The sequence below is a fragment of the Procambarus clarkii genome, chromosome 48 (genome assembly GCF_040958095.1).
Source record: "Procambarus clarkii isolate CNS0578487 chromosome 48, FALCON_Pclarkii_2.0, whole genome shotgun sequence".
NCBI lineage: Eukaryota > Metazoa > Arthropoda > Malacostraca > Decapoda > Cambaridae > Procambarus > Procambarus clarkii.
The window spans coordinates 33,282,212-33,303,035 of NC_091197.1; the positions used below are offsets into that span (position 1 = coordinate 33,282,212).

The following is a 20,824-nucleotide window of genomic DNA, read 5'->3' on the forward strand; positions in this document are numbered from 1 at the left end:
AGTCAAAGCCACGAATTTACGAATGTCGTGGACACGGGGATAAACCGCAGGCTGGCTGGACCGAATAATCCTGCAGACTCCCTGGAAGACCAGCACCCTGGAACAGGTTAGAAGGGAAACCAGGTCGCCACATATACGGTACTGGGAGACGCCTCGACCATGCCGACGCAAAGAAGTCCACCGCCGGGCGCCCGTACGTCTGGCAAAGCCAATTACCTACCGTTCTGGGTGCCTTCCCTGGGGTGACGCCAAAGATGATAAACTTTAAATGTAAACTGTTCGTAGGCAATTGTTCCCTGCGCCTTTCTGAGGGGACCAGATTCTGGCTCGTGGTCCGGTAGGCAAAAAAGAAATCACGACTGATGACACCAAGTAGCATGGCACTTAATGCGAGCGCTTCAGTGAGCCAACAGGACTCCTCTCAGAATAGGATTTTGACAGAGTCCCACACAAGAACACACACACACATTGCTTTGTAAAGAGACATGCTGGAGGGCTGACAGGGAAAATGCTGACATGATGAAAATTTTTATAACTGACAAAGATGAAAGCAGTAATTAGAGACAATGTATCTAACTGGAAGAATGTTACTACAGTAGTAGCATACCACAGGGTTCAGTTCTTGCACCAGTACTATTCATTGTCAGATCATTCAAATGATCTGCTAGAAGGATTACAAAATTATATGAACATGTTTCCTGATGATGCCATTTGCTGATGATGCTAAACTACTAGGGAAGAGGAGGAAAATTAGATGATTGTCATGCTCTTCAAACTGACCTAGATAAAATAAGTGCCTGGAGCATCATGTGGCAAATGGAATTCAATGTGAATAAATGCCACGTTATAGAATGTGGAATAGGAGATAGGAGATAAGAGACAACACAACCTACAAATCATGTGGAAAGATCTTAAAGAACTAACAGAGATCTCTAGTGGTGATTCTGGATAGTAGGCTGTCACCAGAGAACACAAAGAACACTGTGGGAGAAGCATATGCATCACTTTCCAACTTCGGAATCACTTAAATTACATGGATGGTGAAATACTAAAACGGTTCATGACTTGTTTTCCAATTATCAAAATTGGAACAACATGCAGTAGTTATATGGTGCCCAATAGTGGAAAAGGTGCAAAGGCATGCAACAAAAAGTCTTCCGGAATTGAAAAACAAAAGTTATGAAGATAGGCTAGAGGCATTAAATACTTTATGTCAAAACTAGAAGATAGAAGAAAATGAGGCGACATGATCACTTACAAAATAATAACAGGAATTGACCAAACTGATAAATTCCTGAAACTAGCAACTCCACGAACAAGAGGACACAGATTTAAGCTAATGAAACAAAGGAACTAAAAATTTTTTATAGTTTCTTGTTTTGCAAACAGTGATAAGCAGATGAAACAAGGTAAGTGGGAAAGTGGAGAATGCCAAAAAGTCAATAGACCCCTCCTAGAACAAACATACCTCCTGGGTAAAATTCCCACAAAACCCTCCCATGATAGCCTGGAGGCGAGGTAAGTCTATAAAATACCACCTTGTTTGAGCAGGTGTGCAAGCAGATCTTCTCAACCGAACTGGGGGAGAGGACCAGCCCCAGGTTACAGGCCAAAGCAACAAAACCTACAGACCATAACCTAACCTGACACAGATATGGAGTGCGACCTGGGTTGAGGCAGAGTATGTGGAGTGGTTAGGAGGGGCCTACAAGTACAAGCCACGATAAATTTCCTAGATACAACAGTACATACAGACTAGCTAACCAGGTATCTGCATATGAAGGCATACTATAAACTGACTAACCTTCACACGTATCTGAAATTTGACTCGAGCCACCCAATAGCCTTGAAGAAATCGCTACCCTACTCACTTGGACTCTGACTCAAGCGGATTAACAGCAAAGAAGAGATGCTATATCCCCAGCTTGATGACCTATGGAATATGTTCAGGAACGGAGACTACCCAGACAATAATACATGATGCCGAAGAGAAACTCAAGAGAAAAAACAAGGGCGGAGCTACTCAGACCTAGAACACAACAAGTGAAGACAAGAGATGGACCCTCCCAACCCTTTTCTTCCCCGGCCTTGCAGCACAGCTTAAGATAAAACTCCAGGAAGTATGAACATGGATGAGGGAAACGTACAGTGAACATCCCTCCTGGGTTAAATTCCCACAAAGCCCTCCCACAACCACCTGGAGGCGAGGCAAGTCTATAAAAGACCACCTTGTTAGAGCAGGTGAGCAGGCAGATCATCTCAACCGAACTGGGGGAAAGGACCAGTCCCAGGTTACAGACTAAAGCAACGAAACCTACAGACCATAACCTAACCTGACATAGGTTTGGAGTGCGACCTGGGTTGAAGCAGAATATGCGGAGTGGTTAGAAGGGGCCTAACCACGAGCTAGCCTAACTAATGGGACACCACAAGCGTAACTCATCCTATAACTTCACTTAGGTAATTACATTTAGTTTAGGACCAAAGTTCAACCCCCCGCAAGCAAAACTAGGCGAGTACTTAAGTAATTTACACACAGGCTTCCTGTCCGTGACAAAAGTAATTATATAATGAAGTCCAGAGATCCAGCAAATACCTACATTGACCAGATAATCAGGCTTTGTAGAAATGCCCATTTTTAAACAAGATGTTTAAAGCTTGTGCAGTTCACTTTGGTATAGGGTGTCACGGCCCCTATGTTTCCCTATGTCTCGGAGAAACAAAGATTCTGCTCCCATTGCTTTCAAGGGGTTTCGAGGCCCAAATATTGAGTGACTAATAAATTTCAACCAATAGCTCAAGGGGAGCCACTGAGGGGTTCCAATACAATAATACATACCAAAGTGCTAATAAAAATGAAAATCACACAAGCCAGAAGGGTTCAGAACCAAGAGATCCATTTAATAGATAACCACAGTATAAATGTTAACTCTTTTAACCATTCAGGTACATTGCAAATGATGCTTTTGGGCATCAAGGCATTGTAATTATCTGTATTGAAGTGCCCCATTACATAAACATTTACAAGTAGTACAGTAGCAATAATTAACAACAAAACAACATGCAGAAAGACTGGCACTTACAGTCTGAAGTCAAGACGGCATAATAAGGTAAAGAAGTATTAGTATGAGTACATCACTACATTGTAGTACCAAGTAGCTCCCATAAGTAAGAGTACAGTACCCAGTAGCTCCCACAAGTAAGAGTACAGTACCCAGTAGCTCCCATAAGTAAGAGTACAGTACCCAGTAGCTCCCACAAGTAAGAGTACAGTACCCAGTAGCTCCCACAAGTAAGAGTACAGTACCCAGTAACTCCCACAAGAGTACAGTACCCAGTAACTCCCACAAGTAAGAGTACAGTACCCAGTAGCTCCCACAAGTAAGAGTACAGTACCCAGTAGCTCCCACAAGTAAGAGTACAGTACCCAGTAGCTCCCACAAGTAAGAGTACAGTACCCAGTAGCTCCCACAAGTAAGAGTACAGTACCCAGTAGCTCCCACAAGTAAGAGTACAGTACCCAGTAACTCCCACAAGAGTACAGTACCCAGTAACTCCCACAAGTAAGAGTACAGTACCCAGTAGCTCCCACAAGTAAGAGTACAGTACCCAGTAGCTCCCACAAGTAAGAGTACAGTACCCAGTAACTCCCACAAGTAAGAGTACAGTACCCAGTAGCTCCCACAAGTAAGAGTACAGTACCCAGTAGCTCCCACAAGTAAGAGTACAGTACCCAGTAACTCCCACAAGTAAGAGTACAGTACCCAGTAGCTCCCACAAGTAAGAGTACAGTACCCAGTAGCTCCCACAAGTAAGAGTACAATACCCAGTAGCTCCCACAAGTAAGAGTACAGTACCCAGTAGCTCCCACAAATAAGAGTACAGTACCCAGTAGCTCCCACAAGTAAGAGTACAGTACCCAGTAGCTCCCACAAGTAAGAGTACAGTACCCAGTAACTCCCACAAGTAAGAGTACAGTACCCAGTAGCTCCCACAAGTAAGAGTACAGTACCCAGTAGCTCCCACAAGTAAGAGTACAGTACCCAGTAACTCCCACAAGTAAGAGTACAGTACCCAGTAACTCCCACAAGTAAGAGTACAGTACCCAGTAGCTCCCACAAGTAAGAGTACAGTACCCAGTAACTCCCACAAGTAAGAGTACAGTACCCAGTAACTCCCACAAGTAAGAGTACAGTACCCAGTAGCTCCCACAAGTAAGAGTACAGTACCCAGTAGCTCCCACAAGTAAGAGTACAGTACCCAGTAACTCCCACAAGTAAGAGTACAGTACCCAGTAGCTCCCACAAGTAAGAGTACAGTACCCAGTAGCTCCCACAAGTAAGAGTACAGTACCCAGTAGCTCCCACAAGTAAAAGTACAGTACCCAGTAGCTCCCACAAGTAAGAGTACAGTACCCAGTAGCTCCCACAAGTAAGAGTACAGTACCCAGTAACTCCCACAAGTAAGAGTACAGTACCCAGTAGCTCCCACAAGTAAGAGTACAGTACCCAGTAACTCCCACAAGTAAGAGTACAGTACCCAGTAGCTCCCACAAGTAAGAGTACAGTACCCAGTAACTCCCACAAGTAAGAGTACAGTACCCAGTAGCTCCCACAAGTAAGAGTACAGTACCCAGTAGCTCCCACAAGTAAGAGTACAGTACCCAGTAGCTCCCACAAGTAAGAGTACAGTACCCAGTAGCTCCCACAAGTAAGAGTACAGTACCCAGTAGCTCCCACAAGTAAGAGTACAGTACCCAGTAGCTCCCACAAGTAAGAGTACAGTACTTCACAACTCTCAACTAAGAGCACAGTACAGTACAACGTAACTCCCACAAAAATACAGTATTACTTAACATCCAGAAGTAACAATACTCTTACTTGTGGCAGTTATGTAGTACTGTACTTACATATGGGAGAAATGTCTACATTAAAAACTTAAATATAAATGTTGCTTTTAAGAAGAGTAACACGGCAACTTTGACCCTAATCAAGAAGTCTCCTTGCTCACCTGCGGGATGTGTTTATGTTGTCCCCTGCAAGCAGTGTCAATATATTTACAGAGACCAGACTGGAAAAAGAGCTTGATAAGACACAGTGTGCAACAAATATGCAATAAGAACTGGGCAGGAGTTGAAGGCACTCTTTATGTTAGCTTGGACAATCATGCCATAAATTGGGTTGCAGCAAAGTGTATGGCCTTTAGCAACTTTCCCATAGCGAGAAATTGAGTCGAGTCAGCCCTTATTGTTCATTGAAATAATACTTAACACTTGCAATTGAAGGTACAAGATTGATTCAATCCTTTCAAGCAAAATTATCAGGAATGTTCAAATTACCTTAGTTACTTAATCGTTTTGTTTAATGGTCCCTCTTTGTTAGCTAGCTTTCAGTTTAAGCTACCATGTATTCCTGGGCTGTTGATATTAGTCAGGAGTTAGTGATTTATCGCACCCGAGAATGGTTTAATTTTAACTGTCTTTAATTCATTACCATTGGGTTCATTTGGTTAGCTTATCATATGCATTCCCTTTCTTTGTTTCCCTTCCCCTGCAATGTCTTCTTTAGCTGAGAAGTCAAAAAAACTAACTCAAAAGTTTATTTTACAGTTTGATATGACCTGATGTTAAGAGATGCATTTTGTTGAGCATTGTTCAAAAGCAGGGAAGGAGTGGACAAACATTAGCTGGAACAATATATATAACCAAGAAGGATGGAGTGAAGCAAGGTGTCGCATGGGCAAATACGTTTTTTTATTCTTATTTTGGCAGGGGTGGTGTGTGCTGGATATTCTGCCTTTAGTTGTGAGGATGGTAGAATATACCAGTGTTAGCTGGCTGTTAATAATCTGCCGAGATTGTTTGATATGTAGTGCTTGGCCCATGTCTAATCCTCTATTGTTGTTGCATCTGTTGATTATTTTAATGTTTTTGACTAGCATATCTCTGGTGATGATTTGGTTGTGTGTAGAAACTATATGTTCCTTGATGGAGTCTTATTGTTTGTACATTATCAGATGCCTTGAAAGAGATGCTGTCTTGCCTATATACTGATATCTTTGGGGCTGACAGTACCTAAGTAGGAGTGTTAACACATGTAGATATTCGCCTTTTAATTCATTTCACTTATGGGGAAAGTTCGTCACGAGCAAGTTGGCCGTCTTCCACCTGACTATTGGCTATTACCGCCAGCATCTTCCAGGGCCTAGCACGATAACAGCTTGCAAGAATAAATCTCAACATCTCTCATTGTAGCAAATCATTATGACACTTTGAACCAACAGCAAACTCAATGGAGACTGGTTCATTCTAGCTGGGCTTCACTGTACCACTAAGTATGCCCACTGGTTCATTCTAGCCGGTTTCACTATACCAAGTATGTCCAACTGTCAATATGTAATATACAAACATGTGTTAGAGTCCTGAGGTGCTTACTATTAGTACACACCTTAACCCCTTAACTGCGTTGCCTCCAAATATGACACCCCCACAGTGCTCAGGAAATAAGTTCTCTGGAAAAAATTCTTTTGATTTTTTAAAGTGTCAAAAACCCTTCCCTCAGTATGGGTATGTAAAAAAAAATTGAACTTGTACTTACTTTGGCTGCTATGGGGTCCGTAAGTTGGCACGTGACGTCATCATTCCCCATTCGCCCATGACGTACGCTGCCAGGCCCAGTAGGGCGCCTGGGGTGGGGCGCGCGAGTTGCCGCGAATATATTTTTGTTCATTTTTTGCGCACAGTTCCAAATACATTTTATTTGTTTTTACGTGCTAATCCTATGTATAATGAACACGTACATTATATTATGGCAGTAAAACATCCGTACTGTCCGAAGACACTGTGTTACGTGCATGACACTTGTGTACACATATGTTGCACATATTTACTATGTATTATGCTAATTTATGTATATATACAATCTATTTACACACTATACACTGTCACACACTATATACATTCACCATCAACACACTCAGAACACCTCGAGTGTGAGCAGCCACACCCAGCCAGTCTCCCTCACTCCAACATCTTACTTGCCAACATTGCTCCTCCCACCATTCTGTTATTGTTCTTATTACACTAATTACACATGTTATATATTCCTATCTACATGTTTTATTTACCAGAACTATGCAAGTAAGCCGGTATTGTGTCCAAACAGTACAGTGGCCACCATACACTGCATGAAAAATCACACAGCAGACAGCAGACAACACTACGATTACTACGTAACCTCCCTCACCAAAATAGCTCCTCACAACATTCTCCTGTTGCTGTTATTACACTATATACACACTGTATATACACATGTACATATGTGTTGCCCATAGCGAACCACTAAGCTAGTATGGTGAGCAAAACAAGAGTGGCAGCCACACACACACAATGAGGCTACCTCAATTCTCTCCCTCCCTCCCTCACCAAAATTCCTCCTTCCACAATACTACGCACAACGCTAATTATAACCACAATCCTGCTATTATCACAATCCTGGTCACTAATTCCTGTAAATGAATAATTGACCACACATTTATTTTGAAAAGGAACCTAAGAAATCATTTGAAGATTCCTATATGGACGAAATAATGCTGTGGTGCTGTGGCTAGCGCTGTGAACATCGTGAACAGCATTGAATCACTGATATTTGAACATTGTACCCAGTCATTATCACACTCAGGCTCTAATATAACACTATCATGGCTAAATAATACAAGTTATATATATATTTTGACATTATTAGGCGATGCTGTGGTCACATGCTGAACAGCAGTGCTGTGCGCTCATGCTGCGAGCGTCAGCCTTGGTTGCTCACTCACTACTGAGGCTCCCACACCCAAGAATGTGGACCACGATTTTTTTTAAAGATGGCTCTGTTTACAAGAGCCCTGAGGAAGCTGATGTGAACCCCATGTAGCCGCGGGAGTTTTGAATGGAACATGAAAAATACAAATACCCAGAGGCGTGTTGCGCAAACCAGACGTGAGGCTGCAGGCGCATTGCGCAGTTTAAGGGTTAATGTATTAAAATGAGGAAAGGTTGAAGTGAACATGCATTTAGAAATTAGAAGAGAGGAAATGGGGAAAAATACAAAAGGCACATGTTAGGAAAATATAGGAAATTATGAGGGGGGAAAAAACTTCAGTGTAGAGAAGATGGAAAGCAACACAGTGCGAGTGTAGCTAAATAAAAGATTTCTCCATGGAGGAAAGAGAACCCTTCACACTTCCACAATGAAATGTTTGTAGGCGACAAAAGCCTATTACTTATAACAAATCAATTCTGTACTGTCACAGTTTATTACTTTAATATCAATTATATATCAAATATAATTGCATAACACACCACTTTGAAATATATGACATTATATAGAGGGACCAATGTATCAAAATACTTACATCATTCACAATCTTGTGTTCATTGACTTCATCTGTATAATAGTCAACAGTACATGTGACCAGACCATTGAAGTAGAGCTTGACCGAGAGAGTCATGGTGTCAGAGCAGTAGAGTGCCATGTAACTGCCACCTGGCACTTCACAAAGTGATGTCTGTAATATAAATACAGAAAGTAAGGAAAGGATACGAGGACAGAACAGTGGCTGGGATAGATAGGATAGTGGATAGGAACGGTTCGCAACCACTAGAGCCATCGGGAACTCAATGTCCACCTGTAAAGGAGTGAGGCCGTCACTTTACCAACTAGTCCAAGTGGATGGAAAATAGATTAAATTAACATAACGTAACATAACATAAAAACATAAGTAACATAAATAAATGTAAATAACTTAACATGTATCACAATTCTCTGTAAATCAAATTCTCAAAAAAACAGCAACACAAAAGCCCAAAAATATTGGCCAGAGAAAATAATTAGCATGTTATAATATAAAATATAGCAAAGGCAAATCAAATGTTTCACAACACTGTACACTATGATTTCAATTGCAAAATAGGTCAAAGAAACTTACCTCAGTTAATGGTCCTGTGAAAGGCTCAATAAGTGGCAACAGATCCTGCAGCAGAGTTTTTCTCTCCACTAAAAAAAAATCAGAGTAATTCTAATTAGGAGAGAATTTTAATGAAATGGTTAAGAAAAATAGTTTACGCTAGGGAAGAGAGACCTGTACTTGTTTAAAACAAGCAAGCTTATAGATCGCATGATATTCCACCGAGTTACATATTATAAGCCACGCCAGACTTGGGGAATAGAAGAACTCCCAAAACCCCATCAACCAGGTATCAACTATGTGGTGCCCAGAATGCACAAGGAACCCACAATGTATAATCCAAATACAATACAAAAATTTGATTCATAAAGACCATTTACTTATAATCTAAATTACAGTATAGTACTGTTTTCTAAATTAAAACAGCCTGTTAAATAATCACTGGCTTGAGTGACACTCCATCAGTATTTTAGCGTTACAATTTTATTGCTTTGCAATTGGCTGTGATTTTAAGCATGATATACTCCACATAACATGAATGGGTCCCCCTGATTAGAGCCCGAATCTCATGCTTCAGTATGCTGTGTGTTACATAATCTGGTGCATACCAATTGCTTTCTGCCACATAGTGCACCAAGGGTATCTTGTGTTTTTTTTTATGAATAATATGCCCATTGGAGCAAAAATGTGTCCCGCCCACGTTTGCTTCACATTCGGTCTGCATGTCTTGGTGCAAAGCATACCCAATACCGCTCACTTTGGTACTGAACCACCTGCTGTATACTTTGTTCACATGCTTTGGTGAACAGTATGCCCCCTTCAAGTTTCACAGTCAGTTCTTGTGCATAGTACACTTTCAATGTACAGTATATCGAAGTACTGACAATAGCTTTACACCAGATTCATTGAAGTGATGATTTTCCCACCAGCAGGCGGCTCCCTAGGTGTGACGTCACCATCTTCCAAGACAGTGATTGGTCCAGCCTCTCTCTACGTTTCATTTGAACTTGCCGGTTTCCCTAGAAAATTTCACTACATAGAGGAGGAAGCAGATTACTTCTAGATTCTACCTCCTCACAATTTTCTGTCGAATCTCAATATCAACACTAATTATTCTCGACATTATTTTGTCGTCACTATCTCCACAGTTTATACATCCTCACATAATAATATGAGCCATCAGTCACAGAGGGAAAGCCCAGGAAAAACTCTCATATTGGAATAGCCGAGGCTACTCGTATGAGATCCGCTAGATGGAAACCACCTCAATGTATAGCTTCAGGAAACCACAAGGGTCTCTACAGAAAATGAGGTCAAACAAGGTACAATTTTTCGTCTAATTTAATTTGCTATCTTGATCCATCATTAAGAAAGTCGAGTCGGCTGTCACATAATAAGACAGATGCAGATGATGTAGTTCTACTTGCACTAACCAAAGAGGCTATGGAAAAGTTTATAGGAATGTGAGAAAGATACTATGCAGAATACAACCTAATGTGCTGTGGTTGCTTCTAATTCAAGGGACTCGTCTTGTCAAGATCCTAATCTAAAGTGATGAGGCAGAGATATTCCAGTAAAATATTCTGAAAAACATCTTGGGCATATTACTGTACATCATTAAAGGGTGCACTTGCCAATTGTTCTGATGCTATCAGAGACCTGAAGGTCAGAACAAATGTCATCATTAGTGAATTTGGTAATCTTGATACCTGGTCAAGTTATTTAACAATATTACAGCTTGTATGCTTGATAAGTATGGAACCTACACAATACTGACCTTGGTAAGTTTAATTGTGAATAGAGGAAATGTTTTAAGACTTATCTTGGGTGTCCATCCTCACACTCATTGCAATCTCCTACCCGGCCTCATGTCCACAGCCACACTTGAAGAAATAATTCACAAACGAATGATATCTTGTCTAAAAGCAATCACCCATTTAGTTGACTCAATCAACATTTTTTTTTATGCACTCTTGTCACTGGACATTCCTTTTCCAGATATATAAACTTAATTGATGGGAATTAAGAATGAGTGACATACAGTGTGTGTGTGTGTAATTACCTAAGTGTAATTACAGGATGTGAACTACACTTGTGGTGTCCCATCTTCCCAGCACTGTCATATAACACTGAAATTACTGACGGTTTTGCCCTCCATCACCTTCTCACCTAACTTGTTCCAAATGTTTACCACTCTGTTTACAAAAGTGAATTTTTTTATATTTCTTCGGCATCTGTGTTTAGTTAAAATCTATGACCTCTTGTTCTTGAAGTTCCGGGTCTCAGGAAATCTTCCCTATCAATTTTATCAATTCCTGTTACTATTGTGTACGTAGTGATCATATCACCTCTTTTCTGTCTTCTAGTTTTGGCATATTTAATGCCTCTAACCTCTCCTTGTAGCTCTTGTCCTTCAGTTCTGGGAGCCACTTAGTGGCATGTCTTTGTACCTTTTTCAGTTTGTTGATGTGCTACTTTAGATATGGGCACCATACAGCTGCTGCATATTCCAGCTTAAGTCTAACAAAAGTCGTGAACAATTTCTTTAATATTTCGCCATCCATGTATTTAAAAGCAATTCTGAAGTTAGAAAGTGTAGCATAGGCCCATACACAATGTTCTTAATGTGATCCTCAGGTGATAGTTTTCTATCTAGAACCACCCCGGTTTGGAGCCGGTCGGCCGAGCGGACAGCACGCTGGACTTGTGATCCTGTGGTCCCGGGTTCGATCCCGGGCGCCAGCGAGAAACAATGGGCAAAGTTTCTTTCACCCTATGCTCCTGCTACCTAGCAGTAAAATAGGTACCTGGGTGTTAGTCAGCTGTCACAGGCTGCTTCCTGGGGGTGGAGGCCTGGTCAAGGACCGGGTCGCGGGGACACTAAAGCCCCGAAATCATCTCAAGATAACCCCTAGATCTCTTTCTTTATCAGACTTCTTTAAAGATTCCTCACATAATTTATAGGTTGTGTTGGGTCTATGTTCTCCTATTCCACATTCCATAACATGGTATTTACAATATTTACATTAAATTTCATTTGCCAAGTGGTGCTCCATATATTTATTCAGTCCAGGTCTTCTTGAAGGGTACGACAATCATCGAAGTTACTTATCTTCCCTATTATCTTAGCATCATCAGCAAACATGTTCATATAATTCTGAATTCCATCTCGTAGAGCGTTCATGTAGACAATGAACATTACCGGTGCAAGAACTGAACCCAGTGGTACTCCGCTTGTGACATTTCTCCAGTCCGATACACTTCCTCTTATTACTGCCCTCATTTTTCTATCAGTCAAAGTTTTTCATCCATGTTAGCAGCTTACCTGTCATCCCTCCAATGTGTTCCAGTTTCCAGAACAACCTCTTATGTGGAACTCTGTTGAAAGCCTTTTTTTATGTCCAGATAGATGCAGTCAACCCAATCATCTCTTTCCTGTAAAATCTGTGGCTTGATCGTAGAAACCGAGCAAATTTTTTACACGGGATCTTCCAGACCGAAAACCATACTGACGGTCTGATATTATATCGTTTGTCTCCAGGTGTTCTACCCATTTAATCTTGATTATTTTTTCCAATATTTTGACTATTACACGTGTCGACGATACAGGTCTACAATTGAAGGGGGAGGGGGGCTGGGGGTCTTCCCTGCCGCCACTTTTGTAGATTGAAACTATGTTGGTCTTTTTCCACACGTCTGCTACAACTCTTGTACACGGGTATGCCTGAAAAATCCGGTGAAGTGGAATGCTGAGCTCAGGTGCACATTCCCTCAGAACCTATGGTGAAACTCCATCTGGGCCAACATCTTTGTTCTTATTTAGCTCCTAGAGCATATTTTCCCCTTCGTCTCTAGACACCTCTATGTGCTCTATGTTGTTTTCTGGAATTCTTATTGTGTCTGGTTCCCTGAAGATTTCATTTTGTACACACACACACTTTGGAACTTTTCGTTTAATGTTTCACACATTTCCTTTTCATTTTCAGTGAATGTGTTTCCCATTTTCAACCTCTGGATTTTATCCTTTACCTGCAATTTGTTGTTTATGAATTTGTTGAATAGACCTGGTTCTGTTTTACATTTGTTTGCTATACCTTTTTTTTTAATTTCTCTCTGCCTCTCTCCTCACTGCTGTGTAGTTGTTTTTTTGCATCTTTGTATCGCCGATATGTTTGAGGGTTTGGCCTCTTCCTATATTGATTCCATTTTTGTCTTTTTGGTCTCTGGCCCTCCCGCAATTTCTGTTGAACCAATCCTTTTTTCTGGCCCTGCATCTCTGTTTAGGTATAAATGTTTGTGTGTCTTCATCGTATATTTTGAAAAATTTGGCATCCATCTCATTTACTTTCCTGCCCAGCAACAAGTCTGTCCAATTATACTCATTAAAAAAAGTTTGAAGTTCCCCATAGTGTCCTCTCTTAAAATCGAGCTTATCAGTGTTTCAATGTCTCCATTTTCTTCTAGATGATATCTTAAAGCATATTTAATGTCTAACAGGCCATGATCACTCTTTCCCAAGGGTGGAAAGTACTTCATGCCAAATATCTCTTCTTTCCTGGTGAATATTAGATCCATTACTGACAGTACATCACCTTCCCTCATTCTTGTGGCCTGCTCGATGTGTTGATACAAGAATGTCTGCAGAATGAAGTTTACAAATCTGCATGTTCAAAAGTCCTCCATTCTTGCTTCATAGGCCTCCCAGTCTATTGCTTTAAAGTTGAAGTCCCTCAGTATCAACAGTCGTGATTTATCTATCTGCTTGTACTATAATTTCTCTCATGACCATGTGTTGCTTGCTGGTGGGCTGTAGACATTTACGATTATCAGTTTATCATCCTGACTCCAGACCTTCAATGCCATTAAGTCAACTTTGAGGATTTTTCAACACTTTCGCCACTCAGTGGCGCACGAGTGCATCACTAAGTTTTGTTCGGGTTCCGCAAGGGTGACACTGGCAGGCGTCACGAGAATAAATATTTGTATAAATTCCAATTTCGACCCGATCTACTTGTGGATAGCTTAGAAATGTTCGCCATGAAATTTACGTTTTCTCTAATAGCCGAAGAGCTTATTTGGGAGAATGGCATGGCAGTGAATCATCGTGGTAAAACAATTGTATTATTGACACGACGAGTATGATCGACGGAGTTTTTATATTTGTTGCCGGTCGAACGCATCCTTATGTGACGTTTTATACTTATGTTCTTCTAGAACATTCTATTGCGAACACATTGGTACAAAACTGAAATATGTACATCGAAAAATAATGTCAGGACAGTGAATTGAATACACACTTTTCAATGCGGGTTTCGCCGATATGCCGCCGCGGTTAACACTTCGGCCACTTCCCACACTCTTATGGGTCAGTTGCGACATTGATTCTATATTTATATGCATATGTCCGTGTAGAGAATTTTATTGCGATTTCAGTGATACCAAAATTAACCCTGTAGGACAAGTGTGGAGTTGACAACCCAAAAAATAGTAGAAACATTTCGTTGCTGTCTGGCGCTCACGGCTAGTGGTCGACGTAGTTTTTTATTTGGTGCTGATCTAACTTATGTTTTGGTGATATTTTATACTTATGTTCTTCTAGAATATTCTATTACGAACACATCGGTACAAAAATGAAATACGTACATCGAAAATTAACGTCAGGACAGTCACAAGAGTATACACTTTTAAATGTTGCCGCTCGATCACCGAAACGCTCATTTCAGTTGGGAAAAGTTTTTTTTCATACGCCGTTTCGCGAAAGTGTTAAGTATTAACTCTCTTACCTTCAAGTGTTCTTTCACCAGCACAGCCACTCCTCTCCCCTTCCTGGTTTTCCTGTCACGTCTCCAAACCGAGTAGCCCCTTGGGAATATGACTTCATTTAAAATATTTCCTACAAGTTTCGTCTGATAATGCAACAATATCTGGGACCTTAAGCTGAATTATATATTGCAACTCCAATGTTTTTTATCTAACTCCATCTATGTTGGTATATACAATTTTCAGGAACATGTTCCCTTGTTCCCTTTGTTCTTTAGTGGAAGGGGGGGGGGGTAATGATTTTGTCACCTTATTTTTATGTAAAATTTCGTAAGTTTTCCAGTCCTTGACACTTTGTAGAAAAATAATTTGTCCTCATTTGTATTCCCATTTAGACATTTTGCTTCAATGAGGTTCATTTTCAGCTTTTCTGTCTTCCTTTGAGTCTTGTCTTATTGACCAAAGTTTGCCATCCTCATCACTCTGCAATTTCCTGGCATTTCTAAGCACTTCCATGATATGTTTCACACCGTTAAACATCACCCTTAAGGGTCTTTCTCATATTTTCCTATTCTTCTAAAATTACTGATATTTTCCTTTGAGTTTAGGCCTTCTCCTAAACCTACTACAGTATTTTCTCTATGATTTTTATCTCTTCTGCTGCTCGATCAACCCTAGACGAAATTTCCTTCTCTAAACATCTAAAAATTATTACGGACTTACTTCTGTCTGCAGTGTTTTGTACTAGTTTACTGTTGGTTACCAGTTCTTTCCTAATTGCTTGCCAAATTTCTGCTTCTTGTTGGTCATTTCTGGTTTTGACTTCCAAACACACTTCCTTGATCGTCTCTTTTTTTACAAGATGCGCATGTCTTTTAATTTCTTTTTTATACTTTTCTAGTTCTTTATTAACCCTTAGACTGCACATATTGGGCCTGGTAGCGAAAAATATTTGAATTATGTAAAAACTTAAAAATATTAAACAAGTAAGTAATTATCAAAAGGCACCAAACCGGGAGGCTATGTAGCACCATCAAATGCGCAAAATAATCAGAGGGCGCTAAATATCACCAAGGATGCCAATAAGAGAACAAAAACGCATAAGGCGAACGATATCAAAAGTATCCGAGTCACCAAGAATTCTATTGAGGGACAGGTGACCGCGAGGGGCGGTCGGAAAGCAAGACACACGCTCGTCCTGGAAGTCAGGACATTCAAGTAGGACATGCACGACCGTAAGAGGGACAATGCAACTAGGACAATAAGGAGCAGGGCGGCGCTCCATCAAGTGACCATGGGTTAAGCGAGTATGGCCAATACGCAACCTCGCCAGGGCTGTTTCCCACCGCCGGTTACGGTGGAAGGAGGAAGGCCACGAGGAAACACAACATTTAAGAGTACGTAGTTTGTTACCAGTAACAGACAACCAAGAAGCCTGCCAACGGGTAAGGACGGAGGAATGGATAACCGGGTAAAAGTCGGAATACAGAATACCTTTACGAGAGATGGGACAAGAGCGGACAGCTTCCTTGGCGGCAGCATCCGCACGCTCATTTAAAGACACACCAATATGGCTGGGAACCCAACAAAACTCAACCGACTTAAATTTACTGTGAACAAGAAACAGCCAATGCTGGATCTCGACAACTACTGGATGAACCGGATTAAAGGACCCGAGAGCCATTAGGGCACTACGAGAGTCAACAACAACTACAAAGGAAGACTGACAACGAGAAAGCAGGAGACGAAGAGCATAGAGAATAGCATAAAGCTCCGCTGTAAAGATGCTAGTCTCCGGAGGTAAGCGACACATAAGTGCGATCAGGAAAAACAACAGAGTAGCCAACACCGTCCGCAGACTCAGACCCATCGGTGAAGACAGAAACAGAGCGGGAGTGAGAAGAAAAGTGCTCAAGGAAAAGGCGTTTTAGAACCGTAGGAGGGGTAAAAGCTTTAGTGATACGGGTCAAGGATGTACAAAACCGCGGAAGAGGGACTCTCCACGGGGGCAAAGAAGGAACAACACGAGGAGAAACATTAGAAATACGAATGGAAAGAGAGTCCTGTAGGCGAGATAACCGGACAGAAAGAGGGAGGTGGTGAAGTGGAACAGGAACCACAGGAGAGGTAAAAGTTAAAGCACGACAGAGGCGAGAGGAAGGATGTTGTAAGGACCACGCAAGATAGCGAAGACAGTAGCGATCACGGCGGTCTTGGAGAGACAGGAAGCCAGTGTCAACATACAAGCTAAGGACGGGAGTCGAACGAAAGGCACCAGAACCGAGGCGCAACCCAGTATGGTGCAAAGCATCAAGACGGCGAAGAGTAGAAGGAGAAGCAGACGAGTAAGCAGGGCAACCATAATCGAGCTTAGACAGGACGAGAAAGGAATGTAAAGCAAGGAGAGTGCGCCTATCTGCCCCCCAAGAAGTACTGTATGGAACAAGACCCGAAGGAGGGTAAGGGCCTTAGAGCACTCAACACGGAGGTAAGAGATATGGGGAGACCAAGACAAACGAGTGTCAAGGAATAACCCCAAAAGCTTCGCGGAATCTTTGTACTCAAGGGGATGACCATAAAGTGACAAAGAGGGACGAAGAACGACCCGTTTCCGCGTAAAAGTCATGGCACAAGTCTTAGAAGTAGAGAACTTGAAGCCATGATCGGTGGCCCAAGATGACACGGCATCAATCGCAAGTTGAAGCCGGCGCTGAAGGAGAGGCGAATCATCATCCTGACAGCAAAGGGTAAGATCATCGACATAGAGAGCGGAGAAGACACCTGAAGGAAGAGAGGAAAGAAGACCATTGAGGGCAACCAGAAAAAGAATAGTGCTCAGAACACTACCCTGGGGCACACCTTCGTATTGCTGAAAAGAGGCGGAGAGAGCGGTACCAAGGCGCACCCGAAAGGAACGACGAGAGAGGAAGCTGCGGAGAAAGAAAGGGAGATGACCATGAAGGCCAAAAGAATGAAGTTGAGATAGAATATGATACCGCCAAGTGGTGTCTTAAGCCTTTTCCAGGTCAAAAAGGACGGCAACAACGGAGGTCTTCGCAGCAAAAGCAGTACGAATATAGACCTCCAAGTTCACCAGGACATCTGTCGCGCTTCGGCACTTGCGGAAACCAAATTGAGAAGGGGAGAGGTGATGGTGTTCCAGGAACCACATCAGATGAACGTTAACCATAAATTCAAAGAGTTTGCAGACACAACTTGTGAGGGCAATAGGGCGAAAGTCCTTAGGGGAAGTACCCAGAGACCCCGGTTTGCGAACAGGGAGGACAACGGCATCGAGCCAGTCCTCAGGGACTGACGACAACTCCCAGATCCGATTATACAGACTCAGTAAATAGTGAGACGTGTACGGAGGGAGATGGCGAAGCATCTCATAATGAATACCATCGGGGCCCGCCGCCGTAGAACCGCAGAGGGCCAGGGCAGAACGAAGTTCAGAGAGAGAGAGAGGGGATCATTATAGGGAAGCTGAAGACGAGTGCAGAAATCTAAAGGAAGAGACTCAAGGACAGGTTTACGAAGAAGAAAAGATTGGAGAAGATGAAGACCAGAGCTAACAGAAGAAAAGTGGGAACCCAGTACGGAAGCGACCTGCAACGGGTTCGCCACAAGAGTATCATGGAGGTGAAGGACCGGTGAAACATCGGGAACGAACTTACCCGCTATCTTGCGGATACGCTTCCAGATCTGGGGCAGAGGAGTTTCGGACGTAATTGTTGAGACATAAGATGCCCAACATTCACGTTTAACCGTACGGATGGCCCTACGGGCCACCGCACTCGCTTTCCGAAAGAAAAGAAAAGAATCGGTCGTCTGCCTACGGCGGTGCCTCTTCCAGGCTGCACGCTTACAGCGGACAGCCCGAGCACAGTCCGCATTCCACCAGGGAACGCACTTCCGTGGACCCCGAGAGGAAGAGCGAGGAATAGAGCGGAGGGCAGCGTTGAAGACAGTGTCATGAAAAAGGAGGAGAGCGCGAGAGAGAGGCAGAAGGGAGAGGTCAGAGAGAGCAGCACTGAGGGTAAATAGGGTCCAGTCCGCCTTAGCAAACTGCCACCTAGGGAAAGAGAGGGAAGGGCGAATAGAGAAAAAGGAAACAAGGATGGGGTAATGATCACTTCCATGGAGGTCATCAAGAACCTGCCACATAAAATCTAAGTAAAGAGAAGAGCAGCAGAGAGAAAGATCAAGACAAGAAAGGGTGCGAGTCCGAGAGTCCAAATGAGTGGGCTCACCAGAATTCAGAAGAGACAGGGAAGAAGAGAGGAGAAACGGCTCAAGAAGGCGACCCCGGGTATTCGTCAGAACGTGACCCCAAAGGGAATGACGACAATTGAAGTCACCCAGCAGGAGCACAGGCTCCGGCAAGGAGTCTAGGTGGTGTTTCAAATCAGGAAGAGAAAGCGGGACACTCGGGGGGAGATAAATGGAACAAACTGTGTACCATTTCCCCACAAAGATACAAGCAGCAGAACAATGGAAAGGCGAAGGAGAAAGTAAAGGAACATCAGCACGAATCAAGAGAGCAGAAGAATTAGAAGCCCCAGCAACGGCTGGGAGGGGGAAGAGAAAGGAATAGCCACGAAAACGACCAGGACGAGCACCAAGCATCAGCTCCTGGAGACAGACACAAAGGGGCGAAAACCGCGAAATCAGAAGTTGGAGTTCGAGGAAATTGGTGTAATAACCTCGAACATTCCACTGAAGAAGAGACATCGACGAGAAGAGAAAGGACAAAAACAGAGAACAAGGAAGAAACAAAGGCGAAAGAGCAACAGAGCACATTAAAGAATATCAGGGTCGGGATCAGGGTCAGCAAAGTCAGGGTTAGGGGGCATGGGTAAACTGAGCAAAGACGGAGGGAAGGAGGCGGGAGAACAGACCAGAGGTGGGCGGGCGGGGTCCGGAGGAGGAAGAGGAGGAGGAGACAACGGAGGGGAGCAGTCAAGGACAACAGCAGGAAGAGGGGGGGTAGAAAGAGGGGAGCGTACCTCAGCAAGGGCAGCAACCGAGAGGGAAGCGGGGGCTAAAGAAACCTCCATAGCAGGAACAGGGGGCGCAACCACCGAAATGGGAGGGGAAGGAGGGAGAGAGGCAGAAGTAGGGGCCGAGGAAGAAAGCGAAACCTTCTTACCCGCAGGGGAGGAAGAAGGAAAGGAGCCAGGCTTACGCTTCTGACTTAAAGAGACAGGTGTCCCAGTAACCACGTACTGGGCAACAGATTCTAGCGTCTCAACAGGAGAAGCTGAACGAGAGCATACATGACGGCCGTTTGGAGAGCGATGGACATCAGCCCGCACCGACAGGCGGCGGGGAGAGTCAAGAGACGGAGGGGAAGGATAGGAAGGAGGAACGGAGGGAGATGAGGAAGAAGACACAGGAGACAAGACAGACCGGGTAGAAAGAAGGGGAACCCCAGACAGAGGACCAGGAGGTGGATCCTTCAGGAGAGAACCCAAAGGAACAGAGGAGGGGGCAGTGGGCGTATCAGGGTCCAAGGCCCGGAAACGGTTTCGAGTCTGAGGAAGGTGGGAAGGACGAGGAGAGGAAGAGCGCAACACGCGAGCATAAGAGATATTAGCATAAGGCGGGAGCCGGCGAACCTGGCGTCTCGCCTCAGGAAAAGATAAACGCTCCCGGTGCTTCAAGTTGAGGACGGCTGCCTCAAGCTTGTAATGGACACACGCACGGGAGAAGGTAGGATGGGCCTCACCGCAGTTGAGGCAACGAGCCTGGGGAGAAGTGCACTCCGACTTAGAGTGACCTTCGCCACCACCCAAAGGACAGAGAGAGACAGTCCCGGAGCAGCGGAGGGCACCATGCCCAAACCTCCAGCACTTGTTACAGAGCCGAGGAGAAGGAATGTACTCCTCGACAGAGCACATGGCACCAGCAAGAATGACAGAGGGGGTGAAGGGTCCTACCATCAAAGGTAATCTTCACAACCCGGAGGGGTTGACGGCGACTACCACGAGGGGGACGAGTAAACGTGTCCACCTGGAGAATAGAATGGCCCTGGGAAGCAAGGATATGTCGAATATCGTCGTGGCAGTCACGCAGGTCCCGAACACCGATCGCAACATGGGGCGGGAGCAGA

At 43.4% G+C, this 20,824-nt stretch overlaps 1 protein-coding gene across 3 annotated transcripts in view; it reads right to left on the reverse strand.

Moving 5' to 3' along the window:
* The window catches only part of Sms (spermine synthase), a 107,004-nt gene that overhangs the window by 64,881 nt on the left and 21,299 nt on the right, over positions 1-20,824 (reverse strand). For all 3 annotated transcript variants that reach the window (XM_069302687.1, XM_069302686.1, XM_069302688.1), the window contains exons 3-4: positions 8,971-9,038; positions 8,398-8,550 (exon numbers count right to left, since the gene is read on the reverse strand). In XM_069302687.1, coding sequence (XP_069158788.1) covers positions 8,398-8,550; positions 8,971-9,038 — 221 coding nt within the window. The remainder of the gene's footprint in view (positions 1-8,397; positions 8,551-8,970; positions 9,039-20,824) is intronic.